The 17,197-nt window shown below is 34.5% G+C and overlaps 1 protein-coding gene across 1 annotated transcript; it reads right to left on the bottom strand.

The window, feature by feature from the left end:
* Window positions 1-2,531: 2,531 nt before the first annotated feature.
* Window positions 2,532-9,691, bottom strand: NTMC2T4 (Calcium-dependent lipid-binding (CaLB domain) family protein). The gene is made up of 11 exons (XM_078572596.1): window positions 9,533-9,691; window positions 8,524-8,625; window positions 7,059-7,109; window positions 6,347-6,467; window positions 5,751-5,869; window positions 5,472-5,570; window positions 5,216-5,296; window positions 5,046-5,128; window positions 4,243-4,468; window positions 3,950-4,114; window positions 2,532-2,923 (listed from the first exon to the last, which is right to left on the bottom strand). The coding sequence occupies exons 1-11, from the start codon at window positions 9,635-9,637 to the stop codon at window positions 2,624-2,626; spliced, it is 1,452 nt and encodes a 483-aa protein (XP_078428722.1). The 5' UTR covers window positions 9,638-9,691; the 3' UTR covers window positions 2,532-2,623.
* Between the last annotated feature and the right edge of the window lie 7,506 nt (window positions 9,692-17,197).

The following is a 17,197-nucleotide window of genomic DNA, read 5'->3' as shown; positions in this document are numbered from 1 at the left end:
ACGTCCCAGATCTATACATATAACTCATAAAATTTTCTTACAATTCAATAATTCCACTCCCTTGGGTTTCATATTAAGCAACGATGAACTTAACATTTTTCCATCTATTTTCCTAAGGAAGCCTCCAAATATTATAGAAAATATCCAAGTTCCAAATCCCGAAGGAGAACTCTTGTAACTTTTCCTTTCAATCCCATTACATATGGGTATAGTTCCGGATCGTCCCGAATATGGTCGATGGACGGGACGGGACGGGACGAATTTCGTCCTGTCCGACGTCTAGAGTAAGTTCAGGTACGAAGGATGGGACGGTATTTCGTCCAACGACAAAAAATCGTCCTGTCCAATCATACCGGGACGGTTTTTCCCCCCGTCCAGTCCTCCCGGGATGAATTTTTGTCCCAGCCCTCGTCCCAGATGAAAAAACCTCTTTTATATTTTTAATACATTAATATGATTTTTCAAGTTTTTTAGGGATTTATGGAGGAGAGAGAATGCGAAGGGACATATTTACAAATATTTCTGAGCGGCGTCCGTCTGCACGCACTTAAAAATACAGGGACTTTGATGCAAATTGTCATAGCGAGGCGACGTAGCAACATCTCAATCGTCCGTCCATCATCCGATACCTCCAGACAAATGCTTTTTTCGTCCTATGGGACGAAAACCGTCCCGTCTGGTGGTCCCCGGAAGAAAGTTCGTCCCGAAATTCATTCGTATCCTGGGACGGGACAATTTTTTCATCCCGGGACAAAAAAATCGTCCCGTCCGCATCCCTGCACTATACATATGGGACATAATTATTTTTAAAATATATATATCAATAAATCCTTCTATCTATTTTCTTAGATCAGATTCATGAAAGCGAGTTTTCTCGGGACTTCAAAAAAACTCATCACAAAGTTCAACCTGTATTTTAATATGTATGTCACCTTTGACATGCATTGGTAGATGACGTTCTGGTCTTTTCATCCATTTTTTATTTTTCAATCAACCAATATCAAAATACTGTCCCTCTTCGTTTTTTGGGGTCGTGTATGGCTGACACATTCTGAAGTACAACTTAAATTAGACAAACAATAAGATACATCAATAAATGGACGTAATAATGTCTCGATGTATTATTGGGATCAATACAATGAAAGTATTCCATTTTGTGACACAATTTATGTCTTATGTTAAAAAAATATATCTAAAAAGCAAAATAGACATCAATTTTCAGAATCAGAGTGTTATTTTGTATGATGTTTATTTTGGGTGAAAAATACTCAAAGCTTTTTTTGAAAAATCAAGATTATAACATATTATGGTAAAGATAATTAAAAATGGCAACATACAGTTGATACGATCTCATGGAAAGAATTTAAATAAAGCTCCATGAATAATTCTATTCGTAGAAATCATGTATTATTAAATGAATTTATAAAAAATATAAAATCAATAAAAATTTCATTATTTTGATATGATAGTATAACAAAATGATAGTTTGAACCCACAAATGTACCATTTTCGTGAATTCACCCAACTATAGAGTTCTCAATAACCCAATCTCCACATCCTTGATTTCCTATGGACCATTTTAAAGTAGTCACATAGACAATACCATAAACTGACCAAAAAATGCCATATTAGTTGATGAAAAATAAAATTATTGTATATTCAGGTTCTCATCCTGACAATTATGGAACCTCCTAGGACTCAACATTGTGGAATACTATAAATGATATCAAGCAAAGGGAGAAATACTAACTCTTCAATTTTCTTTGTCCTGTCTGTTTTCTCATCGGCTTGAGATCTTTGGCTGTGCATTCCTCTAACATCATTAATTATGGTTCATTGTTGTTCTATGATCCAACATTATGCTTATCACTTTATAAAATTTCCTTAAAAGCTGTCAAAACAGAGAGTCTTAAATCTCACCCATATCATATATTTCCAGACAGTCCAAGAATCCTCATGTCTGAATAATTAAACCCTATATTTCTCATGAACTTAGCCAAGTGGAACATCCAATTAATTCTTCACTAAGCTCCAAACAAGCAAGGGCCATATCTTTTTAAAGAGGAGATCACCCAAGAACAGTGATCCACATGTAGTTGTTGAAAATATTAAAAATAACTCAAGATGCAATTAGGATAGTGTCACATCCCATCCAGTTATAAATCACCCTCGCAAAGATCGATTGAAATTCACATAATTACACGAGAAACGGAGCATGCAACACATGAGATACATGCTATATATCAATTAAACTGATAATCTGCAGACAAATATTAACAAGACAATGCAACATCTTTTTAAAGAGAAGATCACCCAAGAACAGTGATCCACATGTAGTTGTTGAAAATATTAAAAATAACTCAAGATGAAATTAGGATAGTGTCACATCCCTCCCACTTATAAATCACCCTCGCAAAGATCGATTGAAGTTCGCATAATTACGCGAAAAACGGAGCATGCAGCACATGAGATACATGCTATATATCAATTAAACTGATAATCTGCGGACAGTTATTAACAAGACAAAGAAATAAAGAAAAAAAATTATATTTCTATTTTTTATTTGAGCCAGCATAGCAGGTTGGGAGCAAGGAAATTAACATTAACTTACACATGAGATAGATTACTCTGCCTTGACAGGATTAGCAGGACCAGCCTTCTTTGAGTTGAAACTTTTGCCCACAAACTTGCCGGCCTTACTAAACCCGCTGCCCACAAGCCCAACGCCGGCGCCGAGGCCCGAGCCGACCGCGCCGACACCGGCGCTGAGGCCGCTTCCCACCATACCCACACCAGACCCAAACGCGTCCATCGTGCTGCCAATTACTCCCTCTTCTTTTAGCTTTTTCTTCTTCTCCAGAAGACTCTTCTCCTCTGCCAGGGCTGCTTCCTGTTCCTCCTTGCTAAATTCATGGTACAAAACCTGAAATTTGAGCCAAAAAGATTTTTTTTTTGAAAATTACCAAAAAGAATATTAGAACTAAAGCTTGAGGCTGGACAAGGGACAACGGTCCAAGACAGCTGGAACGGTACTGGAGGGGATTCCGTTCTATCATCTGTTACGAGGCTTGTTATTAATTTTGGGCCAGACTGAGGGAAAATTAAAAATTGACTAATTGCACGGCGTTTGATGACGGAATGGAATGGGAGCTGGCATGGTGTAGTTGTGTTTCCATTCCGAGGTCATGACGGATGACTGATGAATGATTGCATTCATAATACGTTATTAGAACTGTGTTGGGCTTAAAATATGATAATAACCAGCCGGTAAGTCTACTACAAATTACATAAAATATCGTTATAGTGAGAGAGATATAGAGCAATAGAAGGAGGCAAAAGAACGTTGAGAGAGAATTAGAACTGCCCTGAATCGGCTCCTAAGCTGCTTCCTTAACTCCCTAACCATCTCTACAGGGGAAGGCTACAGACATTTAAAGAGAAACAAAACCTAATGATAAGAAACCCAAAGCCTAATCGGATTATATAACAGAAATAACCTTAATTATTAGCACACATAAGAATATCCTCAAGGCATAAATTTAACCTATTCAAACATGTTCTTGACGGCTTTCATATCCTATATTTCAACCTCTAAGATAATATAGAAAGTCTGATCATATAATATAGAATAACACAAGCAAATAGATTATAAATGGAAAGGAAGTGAAACCAATAAGGAAACTTGAGAATGAAAAGAGATGGATGATTTATCTGGGAAACTAATTTGAAAATGAAGCTGAGAAAGATACCCGATTATGAAATAGTGAATATAGGTAAATGAGGGAGAGACGAAGAGAATATGGAGCCCAAATATGACCCTATATAGACACCCTAGATCTAATGGCCAACATGCCGTTATTGGGCCCATTATAATTCTTATAGGAAACCTTGAGAACGGAAACCAACATTAATGAAATAAGTGGGAATAATTTTGATCTGAAATATTAACCTTGACTGTAAGGGTTCCTCTGTCCTTCTTGTCCTTGATTTTGAGCATGTCCAGGGCTGGAAGCAATCTGAGATCAACCTCTTTTAGTATGTCAGGTTCCAAGTCATTTAACGCCAACTTCACCACCCCCAATCTCTTGTCCTGGGTAATATCTTCATCATACACCTAAAAATAGCAAAAAAGAATTCTGATAAAATAAATATCTCATATGAGAGAAAACTAGATATAGCGACCGAGAAATGGAGAAAGAGTTTTCTTTTGCAGTGGAAAAAATATTTTAAGTGACGACAAACCTCAAAGGTAACAGACTGGGTTTCCTTATCCTCCACAATCAAATCAAAGTTTTCATTCCATACTGGATTGAGGTTGTTGTCGACAACTTTTGTCTTGTTCTTTAAGACTGGCCGGACGTAGAGAACAACGTAAGGATCAGATTTCCCGACCATCTCCATGTTTTTCAGTGCAGTTGCCTTAACAACACAAATTGAAAGCTTTCCTCGTGGTTTGAGCTCTAACTCGCTGCCCATCCATAGATTGGAGAATCAATTCATGGATATGTAATTCATTCAAGTAAGCTAGAAGAAATATGGGCTCAAATTAAAACATCAAAGAGCAAAGATATGCCGTCGGAAGGATTAATCCAACATTAATTTGTTTGAAAGTTTGGATACATATCATGGAAGATACCACAGAAGTAAAATACAATCAACAATAAAATTTCACCCATTTGTCCAGCATAGAAGTTATACAACAGATGATTGCACTCATCATAACGTTAAACGCATTAGATCAGCTAAATTCCAGACGTTTTTTCAAGTATTTTTGGACATAGCTATGAATAGTAACGATAGGCTAGCAATGTCATAGATCAGGAAAGGTGGGATCTCCAGCATTCAATTCGTATAAATATTAGAGACAAGAAAGGATATCCAGAACAATAGAGACAATCTTCCTGAAAAAATCTTAGATTAGGAAGCGTGGAAACATTAGAATCAGATTTGAGGTCTCAGTATATTTGATTCATACAAATATTACACCTAAGTTAGGACAAGTTAGGACAAGATTACTTCAAAACGATGAAGAAAGCATTACATACCTTGTATCCACATCAACGCCAATTGGGACTACAATCCTATGAGGCCACTGCAGAAGATCAGAGACGATTGACTCCACAGTGTCCTGAGAGCATGTAAGTAATTGTGTTAAACTGGCTTAAATCAGGACGGCAATTGAGATAATTATCTTTGCATTGATCTGAAAACTTACATCAATCATATCAGAGAGTCCAGGTATCGCAGTAAGACTTCCACCTACAGCTTTAAGTGTGTAATCTATCCTAGGTTTGGGCTACATCAAGTTAGGCAGCAAAAATTAATCATTCTCTTGAAGATGATATTAAATATATTTTTAAAATTCAAAGACCTGAGTCTACTCAAAATCAAAACGAAAGTGAAGATGAAAAGAGAAATGCATGCCACTTGAATGCCTCGAGAAATAAATTGAAATTTCCAAAATGTTATACCTCTGAAAGAAGGGCAACGACGACAGCCGAAATGCAAGGTATCTCTTCAGATAGTTGGAAAATGACACGTACAACAGTAAAAACCTGTAGATTCTTCAACTGCGGGTTGCATAAGGAAACTATCTTAATAATCATCTAAATGACATCAAAAGGTCAGAAATATATGATAAGTACAGAATAGGATTTAAATTTTACATGATAGACGGATTGAGTTTACTGAAAACCTTTTTCTAAATTAGGGTGTGTCTAAGAATTGAGAAATATACAATCAAGTTTTACCTGGATGGGAAGAGAAGCGACAAGTGCTTCGACGCCAAGGATAATGCTAGGATCTCCACCCCATCGGAAATCAATGTCCATCGTAATTTGACCTTTTTTGAGGCTCTGAACACGGATACCTGGAATCTCAAGAATGCGTAAAGAGAAGATGAAGATGGCAAAACCAAGGACTATATACTTTTGTTTATATGATTGGTGTCAAGATCCCAAACCCAATCAGCGGTAATTCTGTGATCTACTCATAGAATATTTTCCCTTAATTCAAAAAAAAAAAAAGTTTCCCTTTATACATATAATCCTCCCCAAAGGAGGGCAGTCAAGAAAGTGTTCCTTGAGTAGGTCTCCAACAGGGAATCTCTTTGCCAAGATTTTCTATGATTGTCTCTACGTAAAAAAATGTGCATCTCCAGTAATCATATTAAACGGGAGATTTGTGGGAAGTTCATGCATAGAAAAGGAACGAAACCCTAAAAAAACTTTTTTTTGCATTTGAATATGATTTTTTTTTTTTGAAGAAAATGAATATGATAAACTGCCTTCAATCATTAATCCGGTGAAAGAACATGATAAACTGCCTTCAATCATTAATTACCCACCTTCTATCTTGGGTGGCACGTTTCCCAAAAAGAATTTGCTGAACTTTAGTGAAGATATTCCAGGAGGTCTGTAATCTTCTAGTATTGGCTCCACAGATTCTTTTACAACAGCCGTTGCAGCCTAATTAAATAAACACACAAAAAAAGGAAAATTAGTTCCAATATAATAAACAGAAAAATCGATGATCCACCAAAACAAAAATTTCATGGTTCGGTTTTAGAAAATGATGAAATACAATCCATCCATTGATTATAATCAGTGATAAGAAGCATCATTGCAATGGAAATCAATGACCTGAATTGTTTTCAAGCTTCCAATTTTCTATCAACAAACAAACATGACGGTCATGAAAACTAACCTACAAAAGCCATAACAGCAAGCAATCATCTTCCTTCAGATTAGTTAGCCGCTAAGGAATGAAATAGTAAGAGGCTTTAATTAGGTTGATGTGATTAGAGAACCTGCTAATATTTCTGAGTGTAACTGTGTAAAAAAATATTGAGAGGAATGAGAATTCTTCAAAAAACCAAACCAATCAGGAATAAATAAGGAATGTGATAAAATGCTAACACTGAATCCTTGTGTCTATTCATTTTGGAGGTTATCTACTTTATCGAGAACTCAGGTGAATCAATTTATTCAACTAGTATCACTTGAATAAAGTTCTAGGGGAGTATCATGCCATGAAGGAGAAAGTCAAATGTCTCTTACATCAGCGATAAAAGGCCACAACTTGCTTAACAGCTTGTTCAGCCATTTAACCTGCATGTCAAGTTTCACAAATTGAGAAGTGGACGAGGAATAGCCAAAACGCAAAAAACAGTACATGACTAAAATCAACCGGAAATATTAAAAGCCCAAATAAAATAGGAAATAGGAAATGCGTTCCATAAAAAGAGAGCAAAATTTATGATGAAACCTACAATAAAATATCTTACAGGAATTGAGGGCCAACACAAGTAAACCCAATTGCTAACACTAACGTGGTAACATTTAGATGCAAAAGAGTTTCTCTAACATCTTTGTCCATAAAGCTCTATATTCACATTATATCAGGGTCTTTCATCCATCGTCTTTTCTCATGAAGCAAAGCTCTGTTTGATATACTGCCAGTTCGCCAAGTATATATATATATATATATATATATATATATATATATATATATATATATATATATATATATTTGACTTCTTAAGGTACAAGAAGATTAATAGAAAAATCATAAGAGTAACACGGATAGAAAACGAAAAAAGAATCAACCAAATAGAAACAGAATAAATATATCAACCTTCGGAGTGCAATATCTTGACATGATAGATACAAATAGTTGGAGGTCAGAAATATTTGAAGAGTGGGTCAGGATGTCAAGAATGCTGTGGCAGGAAAGTTTTCCCTAACGAGCCATACCTGAAGGCTGACCGTTTATCCACTGAGATATGAAAGGTAGTATTATCCCAGATCTATGAACCACAGAAAAAAGAAGAAATCCTAACACATCAACTTCATGTTCTAGCAAGAGCATTTTTTGTGTTAATAATGCACTCAATTTACGGATTCATTAAATAAGTCCAAATTCCGATTTTGTTGTCAGAATAACACTATAACATTATTTTCCCATTATAATTATCTTGCCCATACAAGGATAGTCCATTTAAAGATGAAAACTGAAGGCAACTTTCTTGGGAATAAAATGATACGTGGATGTTAATGGGCAATAAATATCATCCGGCGGAACATTGGCAGACCTATAACCTTAGGGCCACAGCAGACTTCAATTATTGATGATATTTTAAATTTTTTACCATTCTAATTCTCATTTATAAGGAAAATTAACGCTGGGGCACTGCATTCAGAAAAAAGTAACAGTGTGGGATTTCGAGAGGATCACACCTCAGTGCAAGAAATCTCATCTCCCAAAAATATCCATTTAGATCGCAACCAAATTTTGACAAATTTACGTGATGATAATGTTCAAATTAGAACGGAACAGGGGAGAGGAGAGCACTCTTAAATATATTTCTATTGCTGAGAAAATGTGTGGAGCAGATGCAATTTGATCATGAATTCCGACATGATCTAAATATTATCCTGTCATACGATCGAATGAAAACCCAGAAGATGAAAAAAAAAAAAACATTCACAGTCATATTTTTTGCCACTGAAAGTAATCCTGAACCTGTTCAAACACTGGAAATGATATCCACTGAGGGATGTTGTCACCGCAGACTTTCTTTAAATCATCTCTATCGAGGGAACCAAGGATTTTCAAATCAACAGCCTGCAAAGAAGATATAAATACAATTTTATCTTCAGTAAATCCAGAGATGAATTAAGAAAATGCAAATATTGAACACGTGCAGACTCTTATTCGTAAATAGTCATAGAATGCTTAAAATCATTATTCGAATTGATAGGACGATGAAGATTATCCGTAGTACCGCACTATTTTATCATTTTTTGAGTGGAGATAATCATGAGGCTCTGAAGAGCAAGATCGGAAATATCAAATGTGACCCAGAGGAATTGATCACATGAATTTCCATCGTTTCATAATTTTCCGGTTTTCCTAAGCCACTGAATTCTCCGCAAAAACAATATCATGTGTGATCGTTGCCGCTGAGTGCCCTATGAGTCTAGAGTGAAAACGATGGGTAGATATTTTTCCATATTCGTTAAAAGATATCCGGAATTCTTAAAAAATACGGAACGTTACTATTCCACCTGAAAAAAGATAGTAAAAATCGGGTTGAATTATTGATGTACACAAATCTCTGGATAACCCCTCCTCGGTATTCAAAGAAATGCTCAATTGAATGATTTGTTTCAACTTCAGACCAAGGATGCAAAGCACTCCTTCGTAATTAGCTCTTCTATTTGTGCCAGCAGTCGAATTCACGACGTCACCGGACATAAGGCTACGGCTGTCGGCAATTTTTTTTGAGAATTGCAATTTTTTTGTTTGCGTGATGCAAGAAAAACACAAAATTCCGTCTTTCAGCAACGCGACAACAGATCCACTGGAGGAAAAGCGGAACAACGAAACGAATGACCTATTCTACACCCCGAGAAAAAATCATAACTGAAAATTATACTCTTGTAGCCGAATTTAAACTGACAGGAGCAAGAAAAACCAAGGAATTCAGCAGAAAAACAGAGAAAAAAGCCCATTTAGAAGCAATTTCTACCTTGGCGATGCGCTTACTGCTTCTATACTTCATCATTCGATCCCAACCTGCCACCAGCGCGATTCCCACCACCATTCCCATCAACAGTCCCGAGATCAACCCCATCGTCGCCTCTCTCTCTCCTCTCCTCTCTCTATCTCTCTCTTCTCTCTCTCTCTTCTGCTTAGAGAGAGCTTAAATAGCTCTAGCAGTAGGCGTTACGCCCCCTGATTCTCTCTCCTCTCTCCTTAACGGCGACTAAGACGGTTAATTTAACGGCCGTCTCTGGATTTGAAAACTGCCGCGTCGATCGTCGGAATTAAAAAAACAAATTACAATTCAATAACTTTTTTTTTCTTTCTACACTTCTTCCCGATTAATAATTTTTACTTAATCTAATCTCGTAATTATTAGTTAAAAAACTAGCGAAAATAAGGAATATGGGAGGACAATATTAATAATCTTAAAGAATTATTACGTTGTGGGTTATTTAGTATTTACAAGATTTTTTTTGCCACGTGTCGCAGTTGGAAAAGACAGCTGGACTTGTCGGCAGCTCTGATTTCTCATCCAAGCTCAGAAATTACAGATTTGCCATTCAAAATTACACAGTTGCATTTTCTAAAAAATTAGCCTTAGTTCAACATTGGAAATTGTGGAAATTAGTGTGAATTGAAGTATCTCAATAGTCTTATTAAATAGATAACAAGAACAACGAATTATGCAAGAAAATTCCAGCAGTAAAATACATGCAATAAGCTTTTGAAATCATTGGAAATTTCATAATGTTCTTCAAATTTATATGACGGTTGTGTTTTTTTAAAAGCGAGCAAGTCAATATTTTGCAAATTACGTATGTTTTTAATATATAAATTTTGGTATAGTCCTTTAAAAATTCATATTGGTTAACTTTGAATGAAAATAAATCGGATAATATCAGTGAACAAGTTCTTCAATTAAAATAACAATTTTTATAGAGAAAAGACCAACCATAAAATTCTTTTGTACATAACTCTTTCTCTAACAATGTCAACGACTTTCACGCCGATAAAAGACCAAGGAAATCAAACTCTGATCACCTCCAAAAGAATCTCTGCGTTTTCATTTTTTACCTTAAACCAGAGGCTATGTCAACATTTGAAACATTATACTTTTAGTTTCATTCAATGACATTCTCATGATCTCATGGGTGTTATGTATCCCTTAAATGTAAGGATCTGTTCTACTTTTTCATCAATTTTTCTATCTCCATAAAACTTAAAATGATAAGCTTGGTCAGACTGATGATTGCATGTCTTTGGGCACTCATATTTTTTTCATTTAACAGAAAAAGTATCCTGATTCTTTGAAGTAGCCACAACATTTGTGTGCCAATAGCTGAGTCAAATTTAAGAATTGATGGTTTTCTTGGACTAAAAACTAATTATCTGACCTCTGTGTATGATTGTAAAAAACCAAACCATTTTAACATAGTTATTTCATCATTGCTCCACCGCAACAGATATTCTCTTTGAAAAGAAACAAAATACGTTTACCCCCATAAATTTTTTATACAAGGAACGTGAAAATCATTTGTGTGAGTGACAACTTTGGAAAATCCTTGCAAACCCACGCATGTTTTCACATTATCATTCAATCTGAGAACTGTCTTCTCCCTTTAATTTTACATCCATTGTGACCTCTTTATTTCATGTTACTGAACATATGAAGTGGCTGGATATGATTGAACGTAAAACAAGATGAAATATTACTTTTGTCTGAATAATCAGTCAAAAATGACTCCAATGATTACTAATAAGAAATGCATAATAACTTATTCTTTAATAAACATAACTTAGTTATTTTTATGGAAGTAGAGATTATTATAAAAGTTTGCCAAATGATATATAAAAGCAAAACCTCCAATTGTTGTAAAAGCAACATCACGTAAAAGAAGAATGTGAGTACCAAAGTAACATAGTGATGATTTCCCTCAAGATGTTGCTAAATTGTGAGAGATAATTTTATGCTTCTGTTGTTTAAACATGTCAAAACGCTATTTAAATTTGGATGATTTATATCGGTTGTTAATTTCGGTATTATAGCAGAAAATTATTTATGAAGATAATAAAATCAATTAGTAGGTTTAAAAATAAACAAAAAAAATTTAGATCATTTAAGCTATAAATTGTTTTCTTTCATTTCATCCTCAATGAATTAAAATAATAATAATAATTTTTCACTTAGTTTTAAAGTAGTATTTTTAGTGAAAAGGCATAGTTCTCGATGGATGAAAAATGAGCGACTATAAATTTATTTGGGATATAAATGCTAATACCTCCCAGTTCAAGGATATAGTAAAATCAATATTTCAGAATTATATTTTTAGATATACTTGAGAAAAATATTTCAGTTTTTTGTGTCCATTTAATCATTTTAGAATATATGAATAAAATATGGAAACGAGATATCTAATGTATATTTGATTTATATGAGTGAATATTTTTTATATGAATATGATCTATTCATGTACTGTACGTGAATGGTTTTACATGAATAAATAAACACGATCTCACTTCTTTGACTGCTCCATTTCTCTCTATTAAAAAATGATACCTCTCTTTGACAAAGTTTAACCTCTTAAAAGTAATAAATAGGATGATTAAATCCACCTTATTAAATTTATTTCACTCTCTGCATTACATTTCTAATAATAAAAAAACATGATATGAACTAGCACACATTCCATTCATATTTATTTGTGAATTGTTGAAGTGAACTGACACGAGCATGATTTATTGATAAAAATATGCTTAATAAAATTTGGTTACATAAATTCTTAAATGAATAATTTATGTATTTATAGATATTCTAAAAATTTACTTCCTTAAATTTGAGTGTTTGGATTATCACATCTTCTTGAGGTTATTTGGGTGCAAGGGCTTATGTGGTTTAATGATCGTTTGTGGAGTCAAATGGGGAAGAGGAGAAGGCCCAGACACAATCTGGAGAAAAAGAAAAGGCCCAAGATAAAAGGGGCATTCAAGGCCCAAAACAAACATATTAAAGCACCCATTACTAGGTCAAAAAAATTCTGCATTTTGAATATTAGGGCTCAATAGGAATTTATCATTTATATTCCAGATCTGAACGAAAAAAGGTTGTGGAACTGAGGATCAGCTTGATGCATCCTGACCATCCATATTTGGGCAACTGAATCAAGAGAATTCTGGAGACTCTATATAATTACTTAATTCCCTCTCATTTTTAAAACTTTTGATTTTATCATCATCCTAGCATTGGCTAGCTGTGCAGAATATTTTTTTGGGATTGATTTTTGTGAAGTTTCGTTTAGAGTAGTGAAATGGTAGAGGAGATCAGACTTTCTCGAGGAGCTTAGTTTTGGACCCACCTAGCCGAGGACTGGTGCGTATTGTTGTATGTGCACCTTCATTCCTAAAGAATTCTTGGTTAGACTTCATCCAATAGGTTACGAAACATTATATATTATAAAATCCATTATTTCACCTAGTAGGTTAAAAATTCTTGGTTACATATAGTAACATAAGTGTATATCGTAACATAAGTGAGACACTTATGTTACTATATGTTGCATTTTGCCTCTCTCTAATGCACACATACACTTTTAATTCCACACCTACCTCATTTCAGTACTCTCCATACTGTTCATTGTTGAAGCTGTACCTAACATCCAAGCACTGCCACATATGTGCATGCCTAAACCTTAACACCCTCCTCTCCCCTCCCCCTCCTTTCCACAATGGTTGCACAAAAAATGTGCAAAACCATTGATTATCCACCGCCTCTAGACTAACCTCACCCAAAAATGCCTAGAATTGACAAAGGGGTCTATTTTCGTTTTTTTTGCTTGTAATAATTAAATAAAATATAAAACTAGGAAAAATATTTTCAAATGTTTTATTATTTAAAATTTTGAGTAGGATAAATTTATTATATATAAATATAAGTAGTTTCCCTTAACCTTAGAAATCTTATCTTCTAGATTAACCGTATAAATCTTGCAACATACAAGGAAACTATAATTATTTTTCATGTACTTGATTGCCCACAATAACATACGTTTAGTTGATTAATTGATAGTGAATGGCTCAGGTGTTTGTCATAAAACCAGAATTTAAATTAAATTTATATTTAAATTTTTTTTCCACTGATTTAAATTTTCCTCAGAAATTAATCCTTTCTGGTCAACTGCATATTCCATTTTTCAATGAATTTTAATCATCTATAATTTTATTTAATTGAAATATGAATGGAGTGTGTTAATATAAAATAAATAAATATTGGAATAAAGGGAGTTGACTATAACTAAATGAAAACTATTTTCAGTCTAAGTTATCGAGAAATTAAGATTATTATCTAATAAATTTATTGAAAATCTCAAATTCCTCCTCCAATCAAGATTCCAAAATATAGTATAAAGGCAAAAATTCAAAAAAATTATGTGATAAACCCAAAATGAAGTATGGAATTCTACATATTTTAAGGTAATTTCAAGATCGTTTTACTTATACTATATTTTCTTTTACATGAATTCTCATTGCCTGCATTAAATGGGCCATTTGATAAAAACAACACCTTTTAATGTACTTTTACATAATTTACTGCCCCACTAATTCTCATTGAAAATATGTTAAAAAAATTATTAATTTTAATGGGTTCAACTCTTATCTTTAGTGACTCATTTTATTGTAGGGATGATTTTAATTCTTAAACAAGAGAGATGAATAAATAAAAAAGAGGGTTGTGGCCCAAGCTAGCTGCTAGGCACCTTAGGGCCCACACCAGATGCAGGCTAACAAGACTACGGTGCTCAAGCCCACTTGTGGTTTGTGGGCACCGGCACACAAACACCAGCTAGTGTAAGAGCCATTATTCAACATAGACGGGCTAATTGAACACACAACAGACAGACCCACATCATTAGCAGCCCAGAGCACACAAAGCAACCCACACACGTGTGTGAGAGGGAAATCTTATTTTGGTGGAAATGTATGTGGTCGGCATGCCAATCACACATTCCATAAATGATTTTATGTTCATTTATAAAACATATTCATTATACTGCCCATAGGATGCTTAAAATGAAGTTCCTGAATACATGATCAGACTTAGTGAATTATGATGAGCTCAGAATACAAAAATCATTACTCTTTAAGCGTGTGCTCTAAAGATTCATATTCGAAGGATACTCGAGAAGGACATCAAAGTATATGGATAACATACCACTATCTAGCCTCACTCATAGGATGAATATGGCTATTATGTGAAATACATGCTTAGTGTAAGTAGGGGAAGGCCTTGAAAGAAATTTACCCAGGCCAGAATTGTTTAAGGCCTTCCCCTTCTCCCTTCTTCCCATAACTCCAATACATTCCCAATGCAATTGGGACGTCGTCGTGATGATGACAAAGTGGGAATGGAGCTCATCAAGATGGAGGACGAGATTTGATGTTACTAGAATCACATGGATATGTCTAGAGGATGCACAATGAAAAGCTCCACACAAATCGCTTGAGTATCGAAGTAATCATGGATGCAATCAGTGCCTAGGTGATTTGTTTTATGGTTTTGTTGATACCATTATAATTCTTTTTAAGTCTTCTAGTGTGAATCACTATTATTTTTTCATCTAAATCAAGGCCCTAGAACACAAAATATTTTTATTCAAAAGAGGAATATGAAATTTTATAGCACTCATCTTTATTAGATTTTTCTATATTAAATATATTCATAATAAGTTCCTTTCAGCTCGCGCCAGCTGGCTTGACAAACGAGGAGATGGATTACAACCCAAGATGTCGTGGTCTTAAGAAACTAAGAAACAACATATAATTGGGTTTTGAGCTGACCTGGCTCGAAGCACATGTCATAATGGGTCACATAATAAGTGATGTTTTAATTGCGATCGTTGGATGGTCGCTAATGGGGCCCATTAATGAGGACGGGTGACATAGCAAGGGTATACCAATTATTAAATGGATACAAGGCTGTGATTTAATCATTTTGAAGGGTGATCGAGTGGCTGAGGGGGGATCCATCAATCTCCATCCCTGCCCATCGTCTCACTTGTCCAGGCGGTGGAGTCCGACAAGAAGTCCATACTACAAGCCATCCAATGGCCCTCAAAGATCTAAGGCTGGACCATGAGGTGCACGACTATGGGAGGTCCTTCTAAGGCCTTAAATGGGGCCCAATGGCAAAAATTTGTTATCTTCCTACAAAGAATCTTGACGGTAGAGGGAGATCCTTCCAGCAGCTTGTCCAGCCAAATAGGAGTAGGTGAAAATTCTAGGGTAGCGGGTCTGTCTCAGGAAGGCATCGGAGGAGGTCCAAAGCACCCTGGATTTACCCCAGTGTGGAGGAAGGTGGTCAAAGCTGCACATTTGAGCGAGGCTCCATCAATTGGCACCCCCATTCTTTGCCTATCTGAATCAGGGCAATTCTGGTGAATTTCTGCAATAAATCTAGTACATATATACATACTTATCCTTCTTATATTCAAATATTTAGCTAAAAGCCATCAGTGACATCCAATTCTAGTAGATTGGCCTCATTGAAGCATTTCATCTAACATGTATCAGGCAGCGAGCATTTCTTTTTTATGATTTCTAATTCAAGCTTATTTTATAAAAAATATTTAAAAATCACTAAATAGGTACATATACGTATATCACCATATTCTATTTTTATTAGCTATCCCCATCCATCTAATAACATAAATACTAAAGTATTAATTACGTATATTCTCCCATTATCTTCTCTTATCCTGCTCTCTAACTAAAACTGTTATAAAATTAAATAATACATATTATATCATCTATCTCTGTGAATCTTAAACTTTTATCATATATATATTCCTTTCGAATACCTCATCCATCTACATATCATTAAGTAATATATTTCCATATCTATCCTAATTCTTATCACCTTTCCTATTCTCTTCTTTATCAATATATGTATATATATATATATATATATATATATATATATATATATATATATATATATATATATGTATGTATGTATGTATGTATGTATATGTAATAGAAGTCCATATTCACTACTTACCTAAATAACCATCCATCCTCCACAACTACATCTATCTATCTTAACCTACAAACAACCTAAGTATCAGTTATAATAAATAATAATACATAAAATATTATGTGCTAAAAATAATAACTCAACTGCTATCTTTTTGCCTCATTTATCTTTCCTTGTAATTAAAACCTAAAAAAGTAATTCTTCCAATATGTACATTTCTCTATCCCTTCATTATATCCTTATAAATAAATTTCATTTCCTATTACTCACTACTCCTCAATTTCTATGGAGAGCACCGATTCTCCAAATAATATAGTTAATATATTAACTTATAAATATGTTGCCTCTAGCTCCCACCATTTCTCGCTAACTCTTACCATCTATTTCTGGATATTACTTCTGTTCTACCTTATAACTATCATATCTTACTGTTACTTCATATCTTATATTATCTTATTACATAATTCCTCTAATTACTCGCATAATCATCTTAGTTTTTCCTAACCCTAACTCAAGTATTTGATTCACCTCTAAAGACCAGTCCCTATGGAGACGACCTCCCTCCCACTTTACACATTTGAGTGAGTTTTCTATTATTAAAATTTTAATTTGATTTGGGCA

Source organism: Wolffia australiana, chromosome 3 (assembly GCF_029677425.1).
Source record: "Wolffia australiana isolate 7733 chromosome 3, ASM2967742v1".
Lineage (NCBI taxonomy): Eukaryota > Viridiplantae > Streptophyta > Magnoliopsida > Alismatales > Araceae > Wolffia > Wolffia australiana.
Note: the sequence above shows the minus strand (reverse complement) of the source record. Positions and strands in the feature narration are given on the sequence as shown.

Bases quoted from the DNA above. Each gene is read 5' to 3' on its own strand.
- NTMC2T4 (XM_078572596.1), bottom strand. From the start codon at position 9,637: ATGGGGTTGATCTCGGGACTGTTGATGGGAATGGTGGTGGGAATCGCG. The intron at 6,468-7,058 runs GTAAGAGACATT...TTATTTAATTAG, and splicing joins TGTGGCCTTTTATCGCTGAT to GCTGCAACGGCTGTTGTAAA. The intron at 5,297-5,471 runs GTATAACATTTT...AACTTGATGTAG, and splicing joins TCGTTGCCCTTCTTTCAGAG to CCCAAACCTAGGATAGATTA.